The sequence below is a fragment of the Electrona antarctica genome (assembly GCF_951216825.1).
Source record: "Electrona antarctica genome assembly, chromosome: 20".
NCBI lineage: Eukaryota > Metazoa > Chordata > Actinopteri > Myctophiformes > Myctophidae > Electrona > Electrona antarctica.
In genome coordinates, this window is record NC_136801.1 from 12,874,279 (window position 1) to 12,900,456 (window position 26,178).

At 44.2% G+C, this 26,178-nt stretch overlaps 1 protein-coding gene across 6 annotated transcripts in view; it reads right to left on the reverse strand.

Moving 5' to 3' along the window:
- asap1b (ArfGAP with SH3 domain, ankyrin repeat and PH domain 1b) overlaps positions 1 to 26,178 on the reverse strand; it is an 86,442-nt gene that overhangs the window by 42,834 nt on the left and 17,430 nt on the right. For all 6 annotated transcript variants that reach the window (XM_079489212.1, XM_079489210.1, XM_079489209.1 and 3 more), the window contains exons 2-6: positions 14,996 to 15,068; positions 11,684 to 11,829; positions 4,776 to 4,850; positions 3,307 to 3,356; positions 2,721 to 2,850 (exon numbers count right to left, since the gene is read on the reverse strand). In XM_079489212.1, coding sequence (XP_079345338.1) covers positions 2,721 to 2,850; positions 3,307 to 3,356; positions 4,776 to 4,850; positions 11,684 to 11,829; positions 14,996 to 15,068 — 474 coding nt within the window. The remainder of the gene's footprint in view (positions 1 to 2,720; positions 2,851 to 3,306; positions 3,357 to 4,775; positions 4,851 to 11,683; positions 11,830 to 14,995; positions 15,069 to 26,178) is intronic.

The following is a 26,178-nucleotide window of genomic DNA, read 5'->3' on the forward strand; positions in this document are numbered from 1 at the left end:
AGGTTAAGGGGAGTGAACAGAGGGCTCTACACAAATAACAGCAGCTCCACTGTTTCCAACCAATACAAGAGCGCTCACCCCAAAGCACGCTCGCCTCGGGCCAAATCCGGCGACCTCGGAACGGTCGTCACCATGTATTCCTAAACGTAACCTCAGTAAAACTGTGCCTAAACCTAAAATTATTCCTAAACTTAACCTCAGTAATACTATGCCTAAACCTAAGCTAATTCCTTAACTTAACCTCAGTAAAATTATGCCTAAAAACCTAACCTTATTCCTAAACATAACTTCAGTGAAACTATGCCTAAACCTAACCTTATTCCTAACATTAACCTCAGTAAAACTATGTCTATTAAAACCTAACCTTATTCCTAAAGGTAACCTCAGCAAAACAAAGAATGGGCCGTCCGCGGATAAAATGAGGGTGAGTGTGTTTTGGGGCGAGTGCTGCCTATCCGACAGCCTTGTTGTTGGATGTCAGTCTGAGAAAGGACAGTGAACACACAGCAACAATGGGCCATCCACATCAAGCATGATAACTTTAAGTTACTATAAATAGGGCTGTCACGATTACGACATTTTACTTGATGATTCATTCAAAAACTAATAGAATACGCACATCACTTAGTAGAGGTGCTGGGTTGGAAAGTGACATCAGACGAATATACGAAGAATAATAAGGTTTCAAAGAGTGGAAATAGCTTGGACAAAAAAACCCAGAAAAAACAACAGTAGCCTGAAACATTTCCTTAAACCCATTTTGGACGGGAACCCCTTTTGGTGTTTTAACTAAGCATTGTGTTATACTTTAGCTATTGAAAAATAGCAGATCTACAAGCTCATAGCGCGCCACCGAGTGGCGCTCTACGAGCTTGTAGGTCTGCTATTTTTGGAAAATCGTGAAAATGCGGCACAAATCTTTGAATATATATTCTTTCAGGAGACTTTTTTATTTATTTCGATGTCAGGCCTAAATGGGTTAAATCATAAATAAACTAGTACTGTACAGTACATGATTGAAGCACAGCGTGGGGCATTTAAGTGCATCAAATAAACCTCTGTTTATTTGATTTTGACAGGGAATGGAGAATGCAGCATCAAACAAACATTCACCTATGGCTATTTCTGCTTTCAATGCAATGCGAATAGCGTTGGCCGCTGCTCTTACGAGGCAGATAGTGGTACCACAGTACTGCGTTTTACATCCAACTCTGACTCACCCACACTTACACCCACCTCCGTACTACTGCCAAGGAGAGGTCATTCAGTGTCACGATAAAACGGACGTGTTCAAAACCAAAACATCTTCACGAGACCGGCAGAGTGTCTAACATTCACGGATATAGCAATGTTGCTTTTGAACCCATTGAATCAAGTAGTTACGAATAGTATTACTGTCTGCGTATGACTAATTGGCTGTATAATATGAGTCCCATCTGTCGCATGAACTGGATGCTCATTGACAATATTTTTTCCAAGTTATGACTCACTGACACATTATTGGTTTCAACCGCTGGTTCTGATCCGTTGTTGAACCGTCCACAGGACTACCTGAAGGACTATGTGATGAAATGGCCCATGATCGATAGCCTCTTATCCATTGATAGAAGAGGACAGCTCTATCGTTTGGCCCCCTCTTTAGCCAACAACAACAACGCACGTCTGTTCAAAAGCAATTGCATCTAAAGTAACGCCATCCATCTTAGTAAGAGAAAACGGGAAAAGTAAATAGTGAAAGAGCCACAGAACAGGACACCTCTCGGAGAGATCAGTCACAATTACATTTTAGTAGGGGTGTAACGATACTGTAGTTGAATCCATGTATCGATTTTGAATTCCAACAATACAAGAAATACAATGTCCGTGTATTTGCCAGAGAATCACTGTGTTAAATTATTTATATCTATATTTGTTTAGCTTTAAAAACCTACACTATCCACACAGTTTTATTTATTTATTTTTTGCTAAATAGTTACCGTATCGATTTAAAAATCATTGAATCGTGTTATATTGTATCTCCATGAATGAACCAATATCGTCCATGTATGGTATCTTCAACCATGTATCGTGATGTGTATCGTATCGCTGTTTGGCTAACTCCTTCACCCAGGGACTTTGCCAAGCCTCACAGTCCAGGACACACAAAGTGGGCATCGAACAGGTGACCTTCATATCCGTCTCTTAAAACACTTATGATGCTAAGTAAAGACGTCTGTACACGTCAGAAGCAAATTCTAATCGATTCTAATCAAAATGAGTGTTGTTTACGGCCTAGTCGCGGTTGCAAGGTTTATGTTTCGGATGATTTAGATATGTGATCCGATAGATGGTGGATTTCACTGTCGGTCCACGGACCTGGGCTAATTTTTGCCTCCAGCAAATTCACTCAGAAAGGAAGGAACGACAGAGGCTACATCAATTAATTAATAGCTGTCAACAGAGGTGTTAACTTGCTATTACATTTTTTTTAAACATTTGCAAAATGTTTTCACAAATGAAATGCCAAAAATAGGTTAATGTGGTTAATCACAAGCACATGTATCATTTTGAACGATCTTTGACCAGTGATGCGTTGCGTTTCACTTCTAAAAGCTGTTATGTGTTGCCGTGCATCCAACGTATACATTTTGTCTTTTCCACAGCAGCCCTCTGTGCTCTGCTGCTCAGCTCCAGGAGCAAACAGTAAAAGTGTCTAAACGTGCCAAACCGCCTGAGCTCACCTCACACATCTGCAGCTGGAAGAGGCGGCGCTCCTTCTCCATCTCCTCGGCGATCTCGGCCCCCGTGATCTCCGTGCGGATCATCCCATGCTGCTTGGCGTGCTCTCGCTTCTCCTTCTCGATCTTTGTACTGACACAGAGAAGAGGAGCAGAGGTCAGAGACTGAAGACTCCTAAGGGTAAAGGATCCCTAAATTATGCCAGACTTCGGTGATCTATAGAGCCTCAGAGGGTAAATTGAATATTGACCATCAGGTCAAAATTTGAGTTAACTCTGTCTAGGTGAGATATGACCTTTGACATGATCTAAATGGCTCAATAACAAAAAATCTGGGAGACAATATTGTATGCGTTAGGCTATATTGTATTAACATGCTATACATAATTTAAATTGTATTAATTAAAAAAGTTACATAGTGCCGCTTTAACTCAAAATGTTACAGTGTTTAATGTGTGGAATTGTGCATTGCAGGGGAGGACTGCATGATGAACGGTTGCTAGGAAACAATCCCAAACATGTACTGTACGCTACAGTACAGATGATGTAATAATACAACTAGGACAACAACACAGGCTGAAATACTTACAACTTGGCCTCGTAGTCTTTCCACGCTTTGTCAAAGGGCTTCTTTATGTCCTGCAGAGAAATGGGAGCACACACAAACGTCAACAAACTGCACGCACACGCACACACACACACGCACACACAGGGGTCGCTGGGGGGCCAGAGTCATCATGGTCAGTCAAAGTCTACGCTCTGCCTCTAATTTATGTCCGGGGAAGACCAGTTAAGTGGCCACGCCCCTCTTTGGGTTCATGACCCGTTAATGTGCAGTGCTGTCTTCAAGCGCCCCACGAGGAGGACGGCCTAATACACTTTACACAGCACTGGTTCCCAAACACTGGGTCGGGACCCGTTTGTGGGTCGCAGTCGCAGAGACATTTTTGTGGATCCCTTTATTTTACGGTTTCCAATAATTTGTTTGTTTTTAGTTATTATTTCAAAACATAAAAAAATAAAAAAACATTCATGAATTAAAAAACAAAATTCAATGATTTCTTTTCCAGTAATTTCCTGAAGAACTAAAAGAAAAATCCAATAAATTACAAAACAGATGTTTAAGAAGTAGTGAGAATAGATTTTCACTAGTTTGGGTCCCACGCCAAACATCACATTTCTCTTCTGGGCCCTGAGCTAAAAGGGTTTGGGGACCACTGAGTGAGAACAGAGGCAGACCGCCCAGATCCCCTTCCTGTTTTTCTCTCTCTCAAGCTACAAAACACAGACACTCACACACAAGTTGGAGGTAGATTAGAGATTTGCTGACATGCGCGCGCGCGCACACACACAACGCCGCACGCACAATTCATACAGAAGTCAAGGGATGAATATGAATAAAGAGATGTGCTGACACACACACACTCCCTTTCTCTTACACACACACACACACACACACACACACACACACACACACACACACACACACACACACACACACACACACACACACACACACACACACACACACACACACACACACACACACACACACACACACACACACACACACACACACACACACACACACACACACACACACACACACACACACACACACGTCAAGAGATGAATGGAGAGATGTGCTGAGTGGGCTTCTATTTCCCCTCCTCCTGTCTCCTCCCATGGGGGGCCAGGATGAGAGAGAGAGAGAGAGAGAGAGAGAGAGAGAGAGAGAGAGAGAGAGAGAGAGAGAGAGAGAGAGAGAGAGAGGCCAGGATGAGAGAGTATGAGAGGAGAGAGAGAGGCCAGGATGAGAGAGAGAGAGAGAGAGGGGGAGAGAGAGAGAGAGAGAGAGAGAGGGGGGAGAGAGAGAGAGAGAGAGGGGGAGAGAGGAGAGAGAGAGAGAGAAAGAGAGAGAGAGAGAGAGAGAGAGAGAGAGAGAGAGAGAGAGAGAGAGAGAGAGAGAGAGAGAGAGAGAGAGAGAGAGAGAGAGAGAGAGACAAAGACAGAGACAGACAGAGTGTGAGAGCCTAGGAAGAGGAATGTCCATCTTACCCCCTTCACTCCTTTCAGGTCTCCCTTCAGCAGCGAGTCCAGGGTGAAGATCACATTATGACTGAGGCTCTGGAGCTGATGGGGGGAAACAACACATTGCAGTCAAAACACCACACACTCCTACACATAAAGGTAGCACGGAACTGTGCATTGCAGTCCTATAGTAGTAAAAATGCGGCACAAATCTTTGAATATATATTCTTTCAGAAGATTTTTTTATTTATTTCGATGTCGGGTCTAAATGGGTTAAATTGAATAGCATTGCTGTCGGGCAGAAACGTCCTATCTCAGCATTTTAACCTTCTACGTTTGTATTTTATTTTTGTTAACTTGACGCCCTTCTTGATCATACAGCGTCACGCAAAGGCCTCAAAAACAGATCCTGCAAGCTCGAAACGCTGCGCCAAGCAAGCACGTTTTGAGCTTGTAGATCTGCTATTTTTGCATTTGAATCCTGAAACATACGAGGTCTCTCCACGCGCCCGACTAGGAGATTATTATAGGGAATAATGGACACACGAGACAGTTTCTTTCATTCTAATACCAGTTATGAGATGAAAACAGGAATTTACGTCAAATCCAAAAATCCAGTAGGATTATAGATTAGCCCTGTCGACTAGCATACAAAACAAGAGCTCGACACAGCATTCATCCAGCCCTCGTCACAACAACAGTGGCGGAGAAGGAACGCTCAGTTCAATAGCGACGGAGCACTGATGCATTAAGAGTTGCCTGTAGCCAGAGAGAAGCAAACATAGGATACAGGGGATGCAGCCAACTGTGCAGTTCAGCAGCCCTATAGTGCAGACTATCGCTAAGCCCTGATGTAGCTAGCCAGTAGCTCGGGTTGCCACCAGGCCCTCAGCAGCTCTAGTGGTTCGGATCAGCGAGGTCATATACAACTGCGCTAAGCATTTAAATCCCTGTTCTCCACAGCCAAGTGTGCACACGAGCGCACATGCACAAGCGCACACGCACGTAGAGCAGTGGCAAAGGAAATAAACAACACTTAATGGGCGCTAATGTGCTTCTTAAGTGCCTCTGCTGCATATGGCCAACGTCAGAATCAATCTCTCCCTCCATGGCTGGCTAGCTGCCTGCATGGCCGCTGGTGGTGGTGGTGGTGTTCTTTCATCAGAGCCTGACCCTGAAGACCCTCTATGTCTCTCTCTCTCTCTCTCTCTCTCTCTTTCTCTCTCTCTCTCTCTCTCTCTCTCTCGCTCTCTCTTTCTAGATCTTCCTAATTTTCTCCTTCTCTAGATGACAACAGGAGTAGTAAATGGCTGATAAGTGGGCTGATAGCACTAGAGGTTCTGCTATTCTGGAACCGGCCCTGTGAAAATAAATTATGGCGCACTTTAAACACCTTTTTCCCCCAGTGGAAAATAGGTCATTTTTTTTGGTTGAGTTAAATGGCCGTTCAACTTAGTATAACCAATATATAAACGAGTCTTCGGGTGTATGTGCGATCTTTACTTTATTGACTTTTGCACTGAAGTCAAATGACACGTGCCGGGGAAACCCAGGGCGGCAGGCTTCACTCATCGATAACTCGTTCACAGTGAACGCACACACGCCATCGGCCGTTAGGGAGCCACTGTTATTGAGGCTGAAAGAGCTATTCAAAAGAAATACTCAAAATACCAAGGATAGAGAGATAGAGGGAAGAGATGAGGGGGAGGCTGAAATATCAATATGTTATTTGCACCACTGCAACAACAGTATAGTAAGTAGCCTTGCCGAGCCATGAGGCCAATAGGGCAGGAGCCTATCTCCTGTTTCTGTAGCGTGAGGCAGCTTGATGTACAAGTACACCCCCTGGACATGACGCTAGTATGTCGCAGGGACTTACCCCCAATCCAACCCTTGATGCTGAGTGTCAAGCAGGGAGGCACTGGGTCCCACTTTTTAGAGTCTTTGGTATGACCCGGCCGGGGATTGAACTCCGACCTCCCAGTCACAGGGCGGACACTCTAACCACAAGGCCACTGAGCTGGTGCAACAACAGTATACAGCAGGTTAAGGGTTCTCAAACCTTTCAATACCGCAATCACTCCAAAGTAGTCATATGTGAACTTGCAGAACTTGAATTTGGGCATTACATGGTAGTTTTACTCGGTTCTACAGATAAATATCGTGAAAATAGCTGATCTACAAGCTCACAACGCCTCGCAACGCTATAGACGGTGTGTGCATGCAATTTTAGCCTCTTGCTTGGCAAATATTTGACATATTCTCATAATATAGTTTGTTGCGTTTTTATTTTAGAGCCATTAAAAATGTCTTAAATGTCCTTAAATTGTCACTTTAGAAAGGAGCAGATACCCTGCTATGCCCGTATACACTTTGTGGGGACAGGGACACCCCTGGGGTTCCCAACCCCCAGTTTGTTAACCACTGCAGTAAGCAGTGTCAACAGGTGGCCGAGTTAAGGTTTTAAGGATATGCGTGCACGTGCGCACACACACACACACACACACACACACACACACACACACACACACACACACACACACACACACACACACACACACACACACACACACACACACACACACACACACAGAGTTGTTCCTCGTGCCGCTGAGAGTATTTATGGAGTCTAATCTCGCTGCCAGCCACACAGGAAGGAAGAGAGGAAGAGAAGAGAACGAGAGAGAGACCTAGAAAGAGAGAGAGACCTAGAAAGAGAGAGAGAGAGCGGGCTCTTCTTCCAACAACAATCACTCACAGTGGATTCAAACAGGACACACTACTCAACGGAACGGCCAGGGGAAATCCACATGCAGCCAGATAAGACTGTCTGAAACAACAAGCCCAAGAAGAAGTCTAAAAGCTGCTGGACACAGCGGGAGTTAGTATAGTCACTCTGTACAGCCACAGTCTGCCTAGTACACCACAGCTCTGACACGGCAGGAGTTAGTAGTCACTACAGCCACAGTCTGCCTACCACAGCTCTGACACGGCAGCCTGGCTGCTACCACTGCAAGCGACCTTGGGCTTGTTTTTCTGTACCAGTTGCTTGAATTTAAATATTGGTACTCAGTTGTGGGTTGATTTTTTTTTGCAGCTTGTTTCTAAAGTGTAGATATTTGGGCTTGCTTTAAAAATATACATATATATTGTTTAAACCAGTTCTCAAACTTATGCATGTCAATTGACGGCCAAATTCAAGTATTTCTCTGCAGAACCCCCATCGGAAAGAATGTTAGCAGATGTTAGCAAATAGCAGATCTACAAGCTACATGTTGCGAATGAGACATTGTGAGGTTGCACATCCGCCATTTTCAAATAGCCAATGTATATAAGTGGCCATAGTGGCTTCTTTTGGGCTCGTGTTCATAGACATGGCTGCTTATTTCTCTCATAAAGTCTGGCTACAGTGCCTGGCACTAAGGATGACAATGTCATCTATTAATGTCTATTGCGTCAGCCGTTCCCACCACCATTGACCGAAAAGGTTTGTGCAAAGTTTTACAACAAACGCATGTCATTTTAGATCACTTGAAAACAAGGCAGGCATGTCGAAGGTGAGTGTCCATGCAGGTCGCCTCACCGCATGGCTGACTTTAATGTGCTTCACCGGCTAGCAGGCTACAAGCTAACTACTGGGTTCAACTCTCTGGAGGCAGCATCCAGCCCTCACAATACTGGCGGAGAAGCAATGGTGCACTAATGCATTAAGTGCTGCCAGTAGCACTTATGTCAAAGGAGTTCAGAGACATGGAATAACCACGGAAATAACAGAACGGAATGTCTTATTATCTTTCCAGGATAGGCGTCAGCGAAGCCAAGTGGCGCTAGCACGAGTGACGCTAGCTGCTAGTGTTGCTAACCACTGTAACCAGTAAACCAGACGACGAGAATGAAATTAATACGTCGTTTTTTTAGAGAGACAATGTCAATATTTCAATCATCAAATAACATGCACTTCTGCATTAGTGCCCAACCCAATAAAGACAAAGAAGGTTCTATTTTCGTCCATGCTTTTTTTTTTTTTTTTTTACCTTTATTTAACCAGTAAAATCACATTGAGACCATAGTCTCTTTTACAACTGTGCACTGACCAAGAGAAGAGGCAAATACATGTTACACAGCTCTGCCAGTAACAACAAATACAGGACATGACAAAGACAAACATATGATATCCGTAATACCAAAAACCTACTACCAGGGAGGCTCAGAGAGAGTAGAAAGTAGCTAACCAAATACAGACTAATAAAAGACTAATAAGAACAATATATCATGAAACTACTAACCTAATATAAAACTAAGATCACAGCATTTGCTACTCGTCAAAGCAGGAGCAATGGCTGGAGAGTGTGCCCAAGGCAATCCTCTTAAGTCACTAGGGGGATCAAAGAAGCCAATTTTAACCCCTTATCCCTAAACTACTTTACCTTTTTTACTATTTTGAAAAACATTTTTGAATAGTTAATAGCCAATCTACAAGCTCACAACGTGTCGATGTATATCAACTAGTTGAAATATTAAAAAATGTAATTGATTTAATTGGGGGACAATTAATCGGGCATGAAAATTCCAGGACTAACACAACCCTAGCCAGGGTACACCTTTAGCATAGAGAATGATGAAAATGTGTCGTTCTGCTGAATGTCAGACACACAGACCTGAATGCACATCTCCCTATTTCATATCATCCACCCCCTCTGTTTGGCTGCAACAGTTGCTGCTAGAAAGAATAACAAATCCACAGAGGCCAATAGTTTGCGTACCATCTATGAAGATACCATGTTTCATCATTGCAACAAGCTTTCTCTTCTCAAGGATGCAAGTGCAGCTGTTCACCTCTCTTTCACTAGAGTGCAACATTAAGAATAAGACTAGTAAAGCTGCATTTATTTGAATGACACACACACACACACACACACACACACACACACACACACACACACACACACACACACACACACACACACACACACACACACACACACACACACACACACACACACACACACACACACACACACACACACACACACACACACACACACACACACAGTGAAGTATAAAGGGTTTAAGTTGTTAAGACCGGAAACCTAATGAAGTCTCTCTAGGTCTAACCTATGTTAAGCACGGGATTTTTGATGAGCATAGTTTCCCATAAAATGGTAGACCTTGGTTTGAATCCATGTGGGTGCATTAGGGAATGGGGATTCTTCCACAATCAGGTTTTCTGGTGGGGGTAGTTCTATCTGACGACCAGAAGCCTAATTATCTCCCTTGTCAATTAGGGATTCTCAGTTTCTCAACAGTATATGTCCCAGACACCAAAGAGAATATGTGACTCTAAGGACAAGATATTAACCACTTGCACCCCAGTATTCCTATTCTGTTTCAAGTTTTTTTTCCGAAAAATTAATGGAAAACACTTTTTTGTTTACTTGAGGGTGCAAACTCATACACATAATTAATGCTTAATTAATGATGGATTCAGGATGAACTCATACATGAATTAATCATGAACTCATTAATTCCTGGTGGAATATCATCCTTGACTAATGATATATTAAACTTGGTTAAGTCATAGTGACTTGACAGTTTGACGGCCGCTAATTGTTTAATCCAGTGTTCCACCGCGCGTAAAACGCTATACCCGACATTTGTTTAATGCGTTTAATTCGCCGTTTTAAAATAATTAAAAAGAAACTGCGGATTTATCCGGGACCTGATGACGAGGCCGTCGCGTTATGCTAGGGCTTCTGGGAAATTGAGCTCAATGAAAGTGGACGGGGGGTTTGTTTGGACTACAATGCCTCATAGAGGCGGATCCTATAGCGCATTGTAATGGCCGCTGTTGCTGATGATCAAAACATGCCGACGGACCATTTTTTGCCGGATTTTCGTCGTTGAAAGCTGCAAATACTTCAGTTTATGCTCTAAAGGTAATAAAACAATCTCGGCAGCGTAGAATATTTGATTAAATAGCGGGTAACGCGTTTTATGGAGTCAAACTGTTAACCAATTCACTGCGTGCGTGCGTGCGTGCGTGCGTGCGTGCGTGCGTGCGTGCGTGCGTGCGTGCGTGCGTGCGTGCGTGCGTGCGTGCGTGAGCTTGTGGGAACCCTTTAGCTAATAATTAGTCTACTTCTGTGTTTACAACAACACTACATGTTTAAAGCAGTGGTGCTGCTCTTGAGAGATTAACGACTAAATAATAACTACATTGGATCCTTGGAACACAGTTTTGGACATGTGAGCAATGACGTGCTGTGCTGGTAACCCCAATTACCCATCGGCAAATCACTACAAAACAGCTGGAGACGCCAATCCTCAAACTCATTAAAATCATGGCCATGGAGGTTATCCCCAAGTCTGTGATTTGTTTGTTAACATTCTGCTTAAGGCTACAACTTTTCCAGATCTATGCTCGATTATTGCCGTCTCCCATTAGTGCAGGCATTTTGAGAAATGACCCAGAACAAATTCGTTTTTTGTTTCATAAATATGTTAGTAACAACATATCAAAAGTCCTAAGACATACCAGTGGTGGAATATTGAAAAATTCTAAAATAGGTGATGGTACCATAAGGCAAAAATTTCAAAATGTCATTCTGCTTTAAGTAGCATGTAGCCTGGCCCAGCCAACGTGATTTCTGATGTAGAGGGGCGGGTGCCATCGGGATCACAGTGTTTGATCAAATTGGTTCTCCGATCTATAAAGAAACTAGTAATATCTAATATATTACTGTTATTGAATACCTTTTTGAACACTGTCGACAAGCTCCATTATCGATCTGCTATTTTCTGCGAAAGCTTTCCCCACAATACGGATGATGGGGTTTAATCTTGTATGGTCCCTGACACTAAAGATACTTTCAGATGGGTCCGCGGCCACTTTGGGGGTCCTTGACATGAAAAGGTGAAAAAGAGTTGTGACTCACCAGGTTCTTGAGAAGGGCCGACAGCTCCTTGGTGAGCGAGGAGAACTTGACAAAGGCCGTTCCCAGGTCAGGGTTCTCCCTGCTGATGAAGTTACTGCCGAACTTATCCAGAGCCTGAGCGTAGTTCTCTTCATTCTGGACGTGGTCTGTGGGACACAACACACAGTGACACTGTAGTTGGTCCTTGTTGGCCAATGCAATATTAATAATCAAAATCCTGGGTGTCTGATGAGCTGGAAACCAGACGAATCTGCCACAGGAAAAAAAAAGTGCCCTGGACAGATTGTGCCAGGCACCCCAAAGTTGTGGGTGACCAATCAGAGCCCACTATTCAAAGTGAGACTTTTTTTGCTGTGCCATTGGAATCCGTTTTTTTCGATTTTTTTTGTCAAGACAAGGACAACAGTACAAGACATCAAATGACAGATAAGTAAGCTTAACAGAAGGATGTGGCTTTCAATTCAATTCAATTCCGTACATCCTCCTGGCGGATCAGCAGGTACATGCACTATAATGACACAGGGTTCAAAACTGACCCATGATGAAGACCACAAGAGGCGGCTGTTCGTAGCTACAGTGGAGTCAGTGCTGCAGCATGGAGCTGAGACATGGACCCTCAGTGGAGTCAGTGCTGCAGCATGGAGCTGAGACATGGACCCTCAGTGGAGTCAGTGCTGCAGCATGGAGCTGAGACATGGACCCTCAGTGGAGTCAGTGCTGCAGCATGGAGCTGAGACATGGACCCTCAGTGGAGTCAGTGCTGCAGCATGGAGCTGAGACATGGACCCTCAGTGGAGTCAGTGCTGCAGCATGGAGCTGAGACATGGACCCTCAGTGGAGTCAGTGCTGCAGCATGGAGCTGAGACATGGACCCTCAGTGGAGTCAGTGCTGCAGCATGGAGCTGAGACATGGACCCTCAGTGGAGTCAGTGCTGCAGCATGGAGCTGAGACATGGACCCTCAGTGGAGTCAGTGCTGCAGCATGGAGCTGAGACATGGACCCTCTACACCAGGGGTGTCAAACTCATTTTGGGGCAAGAGCCACATTGCGTGAAAGGTGACTTGATGAGGGCCGCGGCCAGTTGCAGATCACGTGCGTTGACTTACAGTTGTCACTTGGCTTTGTTTTCTAGACTGTTTATTGACATAAATTGACTTTATTTGTATTACAGTTGTAGGCTACAAGATGTTTGGTATGAGGTGGAAAAAAGACCCAATAAACCACTCGAAAATAGTTAAATATTTCATTATTTTATCAAAAATATCCAAAATGGAAAATTGACATGTAGCCATCATGAAATCTGACACTTTGCATCTCTTTGCTTTGACTATCGTGTGTAAGTAGACTATATTCCTCACTTGGTAAGGGAAATGAAACTCTACTGAGCTGTAACAACTATGGTTAGCCTCTCCATGTCCTGCTGTATCAGAGTGTGAGGAGAGTAATCCACAACAACTAAACTAGTAGTTAAATAGACTGTTAACGAGCCCATCAGTGACAACATTCCACACCTGGGCAGAGACAAAGCCGTCTACAGCAGGGCCATTAGCGGGGCGGGTGGGGGAGGGGGAGTAGCAGCGTTGTTTCCTTTTTGAAAATCATCTCGAGGGCCGCATTGGACCTCTCCCTGGGCCGCATGCGGCCCACGGATCACCAGTTTGACACCCCTGCTCTACACAGTGGCACTACACAGTAGGTGTCACCTGGACGGACCACGTCAGAAATGCGGCCCTCTACGGGGACCTATCACGGGTCACAGAGAGAGAAGGATGAGGCTGGCAGAGCACTGCGTCATGGGCACCAGGAACTAGTGGCAATGCTAAATAGGAGAGTGTGGAGGGCAGCGATTCAGGAGTTGGTGTTGGCTCGCTAGACTGCACTCTCGCATCACACTGCATGTCAACCCGTGGCTCTACCCCCTCTTGCCTCTCTCAATCACTCTGGACTGTGAAAAACAGCAAATAAATGCCACACATAAATCTATGGCTATGGGGCTGCTATTAAGTAAGCGGAGACATCCATAGTGACCATCCGGTGACCTTACCGGGCACACACCACTGATCACTATTGAACCTTTTATGGCCAGGGGTAAATAAAAGGGCAGCAATGGTCGTGCCTTTTAAAATATAAGAGGTTATTTAGATCCTGACTTGACATGGCAATAGCCTGGGTTGCCTGTATTTTAACAGATAAACACTGGGGCCAATGGTTCTTCCCCACACTGCATTTTAGAAATGTCAACGTTGAACTGTGGCGTGGTCATGTTCATAAACCACGGTGGCAGCAACCACCTGTCATCGTCAATAAGACAGAGATAGAGGGAAGGGGCCCAGTTCAAATACTTAACCCATTTTGGGTGGGAACCCCTTTTGGTGTTAGCATTATGTTATGCTTTAGCTATTGAAAAATAGCAGATCTACAAGCTTGTAGATCTGCTATTTTTGAAAAATCGAAGAACCACTGACATAGAAACATAGCTTTTTCAGTCTGTCAGGATGTAGAAGACATTTTTAGAATCTGATCTCAGGTCAAAATGGGTTAAAGTATCATTAAACGTCGCTAGAGATTCGGATTGTGTAGTTCATTCCTCCACCACACAAACACACACACACATTTCTAACTTAGGGCTGTGCTCAATTAATCGATACAGCAATAATCGTATCATGTTCCTTGCCGATAATTGTATTTTTTTTTCTGGTATTGTAAGACAACGGAGAGACTTAGAAAAATAAGTTTGGGGTCCGGTTAGACAAGCTCCTCTTTGAAGAGCTGAGAGAGGTTTATGCCTTTATGAATGTGTGTGGGGGAACAGTCAATTAGGAGGTTTGTGTGTGTGTGTGTGTGTGTGTGTGTGTGTGTGTGTGTGTGTGTGTGTGTGAGGGAGGATGCTGACAAAAAGTAAGTATACAGTGGAAAATTACAGAGGACACAGACGGACGAAGCAAACTCAGGTGTTGATGTTCTGGGATGAACCTAAATCCAGAGCACACATCACCATCTGACCCACAAAAGCAGTATTTATAGCCTTTATTTAACCGGACAAGTCATTAAACTTGAACTAATTCTTATTTACAATGGTGGACTGACAAAAAAAGCTAAAGCTCTTGAGAGAATGGAGATAGGGCCACAAAAAAAAGAAGATATTAAATGTCAAAATGTTAAAGAAAAAAAGATTAAAAGTTAGTTAGTTTTAAGTGTTCCAAATTCCAAACAAAAAGGCAATCAGTTTTACTAAGGCGTTTCTGAACCCGCTGCCATCTGGTAAACAGATTTTGTGTGCGTGTGTGTTTGAGAAACAGACGCTCGCTCACCTTGTCCGGAATTGTAGATCGCCTTGACTGATTTCTTCACCTTCTGAAGTGAAGTTCTGTCTTGGTCCAAAGCCTGAGAGAGGAGGTGGAAGGTGGAGGAGGAGGAGGTGGAGGAGGAGGAGGAGATGGAGGAGGGGAAGCGAGTAGCAGAAGGGGAAGAGAGGACAAAAAGGTTAGCAGTGATTTGAGAGCAAAAGGATGACGAAGACGTGACAGACGAATACTAGCCTCTAGGTTCTAGAAGAAAATGTTAAAACATCCGCACACCGGGTTTACTGCTCACAAACAATTTAATTAATACTGCAATGTTTCGATCTTATAGGAATTCATCAGGCAGTATCAGTATGACATTGGCCTGATGTTTTGTCCTGTTTTCTGATTCCTCCCGTGATGTCCAGCACCTGACCTGGCCAAAATACAGGTACAAGATATGCACACAATGTCCTCTTTGACCACTTTATCCCCAGCAATCTCAATGTTGGACATGCCGTTACAAGAAATTTAAAAGGTTTTCACGAGTGAGCTTGCCTTGCAGATCAGCCGTTTTTAAAATCATTTCGAATTTAGTGGTTAAGCTGGCTCGTTGGCTAAGTGGTTAATGGTGCTGAAAGCCCACAGAGAACTCGCCACACTCACTTACAGTGCGGCACTAATTGTTTGGGACCTGATGATCCGCAGATTGCTTCGCAATGCAGCATTTGACTTGGATATGGCATGAATATTGCAACACTGCTGCTGCCGTGAAGTCCTTGGTGTTATCTAACGGAACCGACATGAAATATGCAGTGGATAGGTTTATCACGGGCATCACTGTTTAATTAAGTGCCACATTTGAATGCTGTAGTAAAAACGAAAAAAAAGTCACACTCGCCCATGTGGTGTGATTTTGTAATTATCTGACTCAAATCCTTGTTAAATGTAGGCTAAGCAGCAGGCGTGTGGCACGCTACTAGTACATCAAAAGCTTACGTATCAGAGGGCACTACAGCTGTTCTGGATCAATGGATGAGGCAATAGTTGTCAGAGACTAAATGGCACAGAACTGACGTCATTTACACATCCTATCTGGGTTGCGTTTTTTCCCCCCATTCTGAATTCCCATAGATGTTTTTAACTGCGTTCCAAAAATAAACAAATTATAGATATGCTGAGATATTCTGAATTTCCATAGACTATCTATTCAGAATAAATATAAACAACCATAAAAACAATATAGTATAATGTATAATTCTTTGTCAATTTCCTCCTCAATTCCAATGGCACATGGTTCTCACAATACACATTTAGAGTGAATTACATAATACAATCTTTATTTAAGACTAGTGTATGCAACAAACTGCTGTTCTTTAACCATAATGTTTGGTCCACTCACTGCGAGCTTAGCTTTGTGTGGCGTTCCTTTTGTATTGTTTGCATTAGCCCATTTTGGGCGGGAACCCCTTCTGGTGTTAGCATTATGTTATGCTTTAGCTATTGAAAAATAGCAGATCTACAAGCTCATAGCGCGCCACCGAGTGGCGCGCTACGAGCTTGTAGGTCTGCTATTTTTGAAAAATCGAAGAACGACTGACATAGAAACATAGCTTTTTCAGAAAACTGTCAGGATGTAGAAGACATTTTTAGAATCTGATCTCAGGTCAAAATGGGTTAATATCAAAACGGTGATATGAGCACTGCTCACATACAGTATCTGTGCCACTCATCTGTACTGTACTGGTGATAACAAAACATGGTGCGCTCATACACACTAGCAAAACATGGTGCGCTCATACACACTAGCAAAACATGGTGCGCTCATACACACTAGCAAAACATGGTGCGCTCATACACACTAGCAAAACATGGTGCGCTCATACACACTAGCAAAACATGGTGCGCTCATACACACTAGCAAAACATGGTGCGCTCATACACACTAGCAAAACATGGTGCGCTCATACACACTAGCAAAACATGGTGTGCTCATACACACTAGCAAAACATGGTGTGCTCATACACACTAGCAAAACATGGTGCGCTCATACACACTAGCAAAACATGGTGCACTCATACACACTAGCAAAACATGGTGCGCTCATACACACTAGCAAAACATGGTGCGCTCATACACACTAGCAAAACATGGTGCGCTCATACACACTAGCAAAACATGGTGCGCTCCGCTCATACAAACTAGCAAAACATGGTGCGCTCATACACACTAGCAAAACATGGTGCGCTCATACACACTAGCAAAACATGGTGCGCTGCCGCTCATACACACTAGCAAAACATGGTGCGCTCATACACACTTTAGTTTTCGTCAGTTAAAAAAAAGGTAGTCGGCGAACATTTTTCGTTGTAGTTTCAGTCGCCGAACATTAACACCGGAGAGGAGTTGGCTGTGTTTACTTTAGTGGCGTGTACAGGACCTCCCGGTCCGCCCGAGAGCACAGAGAGGAACAATTAGAACAATGCTGATGTCACGCTTTTGTTGCTGCAGCGGGACTTTTGTGTCAGCAAACGCACAGTGCAAATAATGCCCTGCATTGAGATAATGTCACTGTCACAGAGCAGAGAGGGTAGGAGATAATATCACTGTGACAGAGCAGAGAGGGTACCGTAGGGTGCACACGCTCTCTCTGTGTGGCACCAACACCACACCGGACCATAATATCACTGTCACAGAGCAGAGAGGGTACCGTAGGGTGCACACGCTCTCTCTGTGTGGCACCAACACCACACCGGACCATAATATCACTGTCACAGAGCAGAGAGGGTAGGAGATAATATCACTGTCACAGAGCAGAGAGGGTAGGGTGCACATGCTCTCTCTGTGTGGCACCAACACCACACCGGACCAATGTCACAGCATGCTCTCTCTGTGTGGCACCAACACCACACCGGACCAATGTCACAGAGCAGAGAGGGTAGGGTGCATGCTCTCTCTGTGTGGCACCAACACCACACCGGACCAATGTCACAGTGCAGAGAGGGTAGGGTGCACATGCTCTCTCTGTGTGGCACCAACACCACACCGGACCAATGTCACAGAGCAGAGAGGGTAGGGGGTGCATGCTCTCTCTGTGTGGCACCAACACCACACCGGACCAATGTCACAGAGCAGAGAGGGTAGGGTGCATGCTCTCTCTGTGTGGCACCAACACCACACCGGACCAATGTCACAGCATGCTCTCTCTGTGTGGCACCAACACCACACCGGACCAATGTCACAGCATGCTCTCTCTGTGTGTCACCAACACCACACCGGACCAATGTCACAGTGCCCACAGAGCAGAGAGGGTAGGGTGCACATGCTCTCTCTGTGTGGCACCAACACCACAGCAGAGAGGGTAGGGTGCACATGCTCTCTCTGTGTGGCACCAACACCACACCGACCGGACCAATGTCACAGTGCCCACAATCACACAGCGTTTCCTTCATCACCACACGTTACACGCTGACTAAAGAGCTTTTAGAAGTTTGTTATGATTGTGTCGTTTTTAAAGTGCTGTGCTAAGAGGATTTCACTGATGACTTCACATCATGAACCCATCGCAACATGTTGTGGAGCTCGTCGATCTGCGACTTTGGTATTCTTGAGTGGTGTAAACCACTCCTACAACTGGCTTTTTTGTGCAGAAAAAATGAGCATGGTTGCTATGTTCACCCTGTTGTAATGACGTAATGAAATCACACCCGGGTGAACAGGGTGAACATAGCAACCATGCTCATTTTTTCTGCACAAACAAAGCCAGGTAATGAAATCACACCCGGGTGTGATTTCATTACGTCAGACATGATTTCATTACGTCAGACAGACCTTACACCACTCAGTTCACACGGGTGTGATTTTTTTAAAGTGTAAGGCGTTATGTGTAAAAGAAAACTGTGCAAAAATGTATTTATTAATAAATACGACACAAAATACTGATACCAGGTTTAAGGTCGTTAAAAAAAACCACATGAAAAACACATGTTCAGTTACAAAGACGGCAAACACAAAGCAACAAACCACTACAAGGTCCACTGGCCAGAGTGTGGACTGTGGAGCCATGCACAAAACACCGGGCTAATTAAATTCCACAGGGTAATTAAGCCGTCCTTCTTGGCCTCGACTGGACACTTTTACAGTACGTGGCTCTTCTTCCCCCAATTATCTCCACCGTGGTGCCTTGCCCTGGGGGGCCGTGCTGCCCTGGGGGCCCTGTCCGGCCTGGACCGGGGCCTTTGATTGGGCCAAAATGTATATGCATTTGGCTACGGACCCCCCCCCCCCCACCCCCATCTCAAAAATATGTTTTGCCTGGCTGGGGCCTCCAGAAGCAAAGATTTGAGTTAAATGTTTTTTTGCTATTGTAATAATGTAATGAAATGTAAAATATGGTTGAAGAAGTGGTTAAGATGATTGTGACGCTATCAACTACTTTTGACAGGGACCCCCACTTTGAGAACCAATACTCCCACCAGAAAAAAAATGTTGTTCTTCGAAACACCTGGGTCCTATGTTGGGCATAAATTATGTTCATGCTCACAGTAAGGCACTGTAGACGACAGCATCAGATCCATGCATCCATGTAGTGATTATTATTCAGAAGGTTGTTACTTGTTCCATCATATGCTGATTAGGGGTGAAGAGAACAAAGCCAAAGAGCAGTGCAGAGAGACAGATTCCCTCCCTTATGGTGCCAATGTCTAGAACAGCTGGTACTGCCACGGTTAAGGTCACCCATAATCCTCTCCGTGTCTGTGCTCTTAATTAAAAATTCAGCTTATAGATGATGATAAACAACACATCAGGGTTGTTGGCTTTTAATATCGATATTGTTCCTATTTTAACCGTGTATGCCGGTTCGTAGGTAGGGGATTTGTAGTGTGCAGTGTTGCAGTGTAAATATGTAATTAATTTCACAAAAATCATCATATCAATCAATCATATATAGTAGAGAAAACAACCTTGGAAAACAACCACGGTAGAAACAACCTTGTTTGAGACTCCTATGAGACAAAAACGCATCACAAAAACTTCCTACACAAATAAAAGGCTGAAACTGGAAACTGGAAAGACCAGACCAGTGTTTTTAATGCCTCCAAGTACAGATCTATAGGGTCAGATTTCCTGATGAAAAACCTGAGCCAAATCAAACCGGATCCCGAATGAGCAGCCAGGGAATTTGGTAAATTCACGCAGTTTGTGATATGGCGAGATTATCTTACATTTGGTCATTTTGGGACCGTACAGAGGGGGTACAAAATTTGTAGCCTAATCTGTCAACACTGAGTGCACCCCTCATCCAGTTATTACACTGGCTCGGAGCGCAGTCCAAAGAAGGAGAAAAGAAAGAGACAAGAGAATAACATATAGGACAAGACAAAGAAGACTATAGACTAGGACAACAAGAATTCATTCACACTGCCAGTCAAATAGACCTACTGTATATCCATTATTATATAAACAATGTTAGTCAGTATGTCACTGTGTGTAGTGTGTACTATGCATACTGTAAGCACGTCGGGTGCATACATCTGTGAAAAAACAAACAAAAAAACATTGGTATTCATCCATGGTAAGCATCGTTGCACTCATGTGACCCGGAGAGACGTCCTATTGTGAGTGTGGTGGGCATGCTGTTTTTTGTGTTTTGTTTTTTTCAGGGCCAAAAGAGGAAAGAAAAAAAAACAAATCAATGCAAAGCTCAACTCTGCTATCTTGGCACGTTCTCGACAACACCCGTGGCAACGGGCGAGAATGCATCGAAACTCTGTTCCATGGAGGCCTGCAAACTGCTCAATATAGTCAATGCTTTGTTCCAAGCTGCCAACAGAGCCAATGGCCAATGGCAAGCTCCAAATGCAACCCCACTGGCAGTGTTGCCAGATTTTTTTTGCAAGAGAAATTCAACCAGGTCTATGAAAACAAGCCCAAAAGAAGTGACAATAAGCCACATGAGCACCTGAAACCTTTTATGCATAGCCGGATATTTGAAAATAGGCGATCTACAAGCTGGGGATGCGAGTTCCTACGTGTTGTGAGCTTGCAGATCAGCTATTTTCAAAAGAGTCTTGGGGGGGTGAAAACATATTGAATATTTTTGGAAATAGTTTTACAGCACAAAACTGGTACAGGGGTCCCTGGCACAAAATATTTTAGTTAACCCATTTTGACCTGAGATCAGATTCTAAAAATGTCTTCTACATCCTGACAGTTTTCTGGAAAAGCTATGTTTCTATGTCAGTCGTTCTTTGATTTTTCAAAAATAGACCTACAAGCTCGTAGCACGCCACTCGGTGGTGCGCTATGAGCTTGTAGATCTGCTATTTTTCAATAGCTAAAGCATAACATAATGCTAACACCAACACGGGTTCCCGCCCAAAATGGGTTAAACAACATTAGAGACTCAGACAACCCCAAATAAGCATACACTTCACAAACGTGCAAAGTCTACCAATTACAAGCAACTTTACAGGAAAAACAAGCCCAAAGCCGCGTATAATAAGCAGACATGGCAACACTGCCCCACTGGGGCCAGTCAGTGGGACAGTGACTAAGCGGGAGCGGTCGTTGCTAACCTCTCGACCAAAACAAGAAGTGATGCATCAGGATGTTTTATTTTGCAACGTCTATAAAAAGCACCCCAACCTGACCGTACCGTCAATGCCAGGATATCATTCATCACACAGCCCTGTTTCTGCGGTCCCCTTGAGAAATATTTACCTCCATGGGGTCATTCCTGCCACGAAACTCAACGTGTCAGTGTCAGAATGCTTTGAAAGCTTAAGCTCGACGAGTCAGTCTCGGAATGGACGTTGTGGCAGGCCAGAAGGTCAAGGGCAAGGAGAGAGGTGTACGTTAGGACGGATGTTTGGCCAGTCTCAGTGGCTCAGCATAAACATGGCTCAGCATAAACATTCCAAACGTGGAAACATGATGCTAATTGTCCCATGAACCATCAACATCCAGGGACAGACAGACAGCACAGCTTGTCTGCATGTCTTTGTGGATGTCTCTCAATACCCTCATATACCCGACTGTTCTACTACACCCACAGCCACAACACTAGAGGAAGCATGCATAACCTGGTACAGTTAAGTTAGTTTTTTTGAGTGAGCCTTGGTCTGTCCCTGTGTCCCTGTGTCCCTACTCCCTGGGTCCCTGGGTCTGTCTGTCCAAGCACGAAAATAACGTTTGTTCACCACCAAGTGTCACTGTTGCACAGCCTAACACACAGACACACACACAGGTCAGGGAGGAGGGCTTGTACAATACAGTACAGTACAGTACAGTACAGTACAGTACAGTACAGTACAGTACAGTACAGTACAGTACAGTACAGTACAGTACAGTACAGTACAGTACAGTACCACTCACTTCAGACTGGTCTGATTTTTATTTAGTTTTTCAGTAAAAAAGGGTAGTCGACAAGCATTTTTCGTCATAGTTTTAGTCGACGAAATTAACACTGACACACACACAGTCTCTCTCCAGTCCCGGGAGGTGACGGGCCCAGAGGGAGGTGACTGAGGTGACACCAGTGGTCAAAGTGACTGACTGGACACTGGAGGCTGTCTCAGCTCCATGCTTCCTTCCTGCCCTGAGGGCCACATGTATGCATCCTCCCCCAGCAGCCCTGCTGTTTCCTCCATGGGAGGAAGTGTCTGTCCAGGTCTGTCCAGCGTCCTGCCCTGGTGTCTCCAACCGTGTTGCCAGATTTTGTGAAAGAGAAATATAAGCGACCGCAGGTCTATGAAGATGAGCCCGAAAAGAAGCGACCATAGGCAACAAAAGCCTATTATGCGTCGGGAATTTGAAAATAGACGATCTACAAGCTCACACAAGGCATCGCAATGCGTTGTGAGAAAAAGATGGTGTGGTGGGAGGATGGTGTTGAAAATCTGGTATGGGGGGACCCTGGCACAAAAAAAACAAATTTGGGCGGTCCTTGATAAGAAAATGTTTGAAATAAGCCTGCAAACCCTCAATAATTACAAGCAACTTCACAGGAAAAAGAAGCCCAACGTCCACTTATAATAAGCAGACATGGCAGGCAACACTGCTCTCTAATGACACTCGGTGGTTTCCACCGACAAAGACCCCCCCCCCCCCCCCCGCACACACACACACATAGACACAGCCTGTGGCATGAAGTGTTCTTCTTGGTTCTCGTTTCCTTTATCACACCCTTGCTGTCATTTTCACCTCCATCCCCTCTCTCCCTCTCCCTCTCTGCACCGAAGCTCGGAATAATCACACTGGCAGGGTCGAGCCGTTACCATGGAGATGAGATGTGGCTGTCTCTCACGTCGGTTCGACATTCTTCACTCCACACAGAACAGAACAGAAGATCTGAACGTGGGAAGTTGCTCTGACTAACCAGCCAGCCAGCCGGGCGGTCACCTCACCTCTGTGTTCGTCAGCAGTAAAGACCAATACTCAGCTTTGCCTTATATGCCACTGTGGCAGTTTGACTTTCTACCGTTACCACTCTGAAAGTAAAGGCATGGTAACGGCCCAGGCAGATGCTGAAACTGTGTGTTGGTGTGCACGTGTGTGTGTGCGTGTGCGTGTGCGTGTGCGCGTGCGTGCAATGTGCATGGAGTAAATTTAATCTCACGACTAAAAATCTTTATATGGCCAAGTCCTACATACTGCCAACCAGGTGAAGAAATCAAGGATCGAGGCTTTAACATTAGCTTTTATGAGACCATACGGGTTCTGATGCTTCTGAACAGCTGATCTACGAGCCCTCAATGAGTCACAGACACCCTCAATCTCAATGCGTCGCCGTCACAGATGCATTGAGAGCTTGTAGATTGGCGAGTGTGTGCGTGCGTGCGTGTGTAATCCCACAAATGTTGTAATTTGATAATGGTTTCCTTTCCGGCAAAATGTCTAAAAGGATCAAGTAAAGGAAGGATTGGATCATCACTCTTGTGTCCCGAGAGCCCAAATGTGGGGGTGGGACAGATGTGATTCTGTGCCATGGCATTTTCTACCCACTTTGCTTTGGTATGCAAGCGGTTGACCCGATTGTTCCAAGTTCTCATGGAAGTCGTGTCTTTGTTCAGCCATGGTCACTTGTCTCTGAACATTGTCTTTGTTTTCATTTATGTCTGGGCTATACCTGACCTTACACGAATATGGCTGCAAGGGAACTTAGGGAAGTGGATTACAATGACAATTCAACACCACATACTAGCAGTGCATGGGTCAGTATACGCAATATTTAAAATTGCAAAACAGCTTTCTGATTGGGCAACATTCATTTCCTTTATCAGAAATCAGAAAACATTGCACAGCGAGTAAAATCTGTTTTTTGAGGGTTTTTTTTTCAGTTTTTCATGTGTTTATGAGGTGACAATACTTCATTAGACCCCTTGGTGTGGTTGTTATCTGCAATGATGTCTTCCCTTTGTTTTTAGGGCTTCTTCCTGGAGGCTGAAACCTTGACAGTCAAACATGCCAATGAAAAAAAAACAGCGATATAGTTATCACAATATCATCCCCTTCCCTAACCCCTCCCCCTTTATCATACAACAACAGCTGTGGGTGAGGCTTCAGTTCAAGGGGATCACCGCCCATCACCACCCACCAGGCAACCAGGCATACTTAATGAATTGGTGGGCGTGTTCACATAAAAAACAACATTTCAAAAAATACTGCACACTTTTTAAAAATAAATCTTCCTCCTTATATAATAATAATAATAATAATGAAAAATCACACCTGTGTGAAGTGATGGGCGCTCATCATACATCATCACATTCCAGGCAATCATAATTGGCGTCCTCACTTGTCTATCCTCACTTTTTATCCTCAAGTCTTTTTATCCTCAAGTCCTTTTATCCTCGAGTCCTCAAGGCTAATCCTCAAGACTAATCACTTGTGGAATCCTCACTTTTCTGTCCTCACTTTTTATCTTCAATACATATTTGATGATTGCAATCAAATCATCGCTATGGGATGCTCAGCCAATCAAATCATCGCTATGGCATGCTCAGCCAATCAAATCATCGCTATGGCATGCTCAGCCAATCAAATCATCGCTATGGGATGCTCAGCCAATCGAATCATCGCTATGGGATGCTCAGCCAATCAAATCATCGGGTACACAGAAACAGACAAAGCTGGGCATAGGTGGCCCCTCATAACAATTCTACCGATTACCCACACCATGGAGCCTTGAATTCATGGAATTCATGGTTTTAGTTTGTGTCGCATTCCTAAGACAATAATTTGATGAAGTCACCATGTCTCCGCCATAACCATATAAGGAGTTCCCAATGCAGCTGCGCCCCAAATATGGAGTGCGTTGTCTAACCTCAATGTGAGCATCATGGCATCAGGCGCAAACAACTCAGTCAGCTGCATATGGGCATAAAAGGGACAAGGAGACACAGATCTCCATATATGGGCAAATTGGCGGTGCAACGTAGGTGTCATAGGCTCAACAGGCCCTAAATAATGACACCATGGATCAAATAAATGGCAGAAGTGAAAGTGTGCGTGTGTGTGTCAAGGAATGGCCTTTTAAACTGGAACAGTTCATCAGTTCATAAAGCCTTCATAGGGAGCGCTCAAAACAGTCCATGTGGCCTAGTTGGGATAACCTTGAGAAAACTACTTTGATCAGATCTACACCCTCCAGGATTTCACCATTGAGGATTTCTTTCCACAGAAAACTGAATGTTCCGTTAGACTTCACCAATTATTGTCAACCTATCTTCGTATATATTACTAATGGTTACTAATGGTCATGATAAAATGGTATAATTTCTGCCTACAAGTTTTCTCTGTATCTCAGAGGAGGGGCGCGGACAGTTCAGAAAACCGCCTACCAGTGACATCATCAAGCTTATAGAGACTGCAGGCGTTCTATTACTGGAACATTAGCATTCTATAATGGAAGCCACTGTTAACTTAACTCGTGTTAAAGGACCACTTCACCACTTTTCAACCAATCTTCATATAATTGGTCCTCACTAATGTTCATGAAAAATACCACAATTCTTTTTTTTCTACGCTGTCTCATAGGAAGGCTGTGGGCATTTTTTTTGTTTTACATCATGAATATGTATGATGATAAGAGCGCCCCTCACTTCACACGGGTGTGATTCTTTTTAACAATTTAAAAAATATATTATATATAATATATTTAGATTTGTATTATCGTGAGAACGATGGCTTTAATTTTCGCATTGCAATT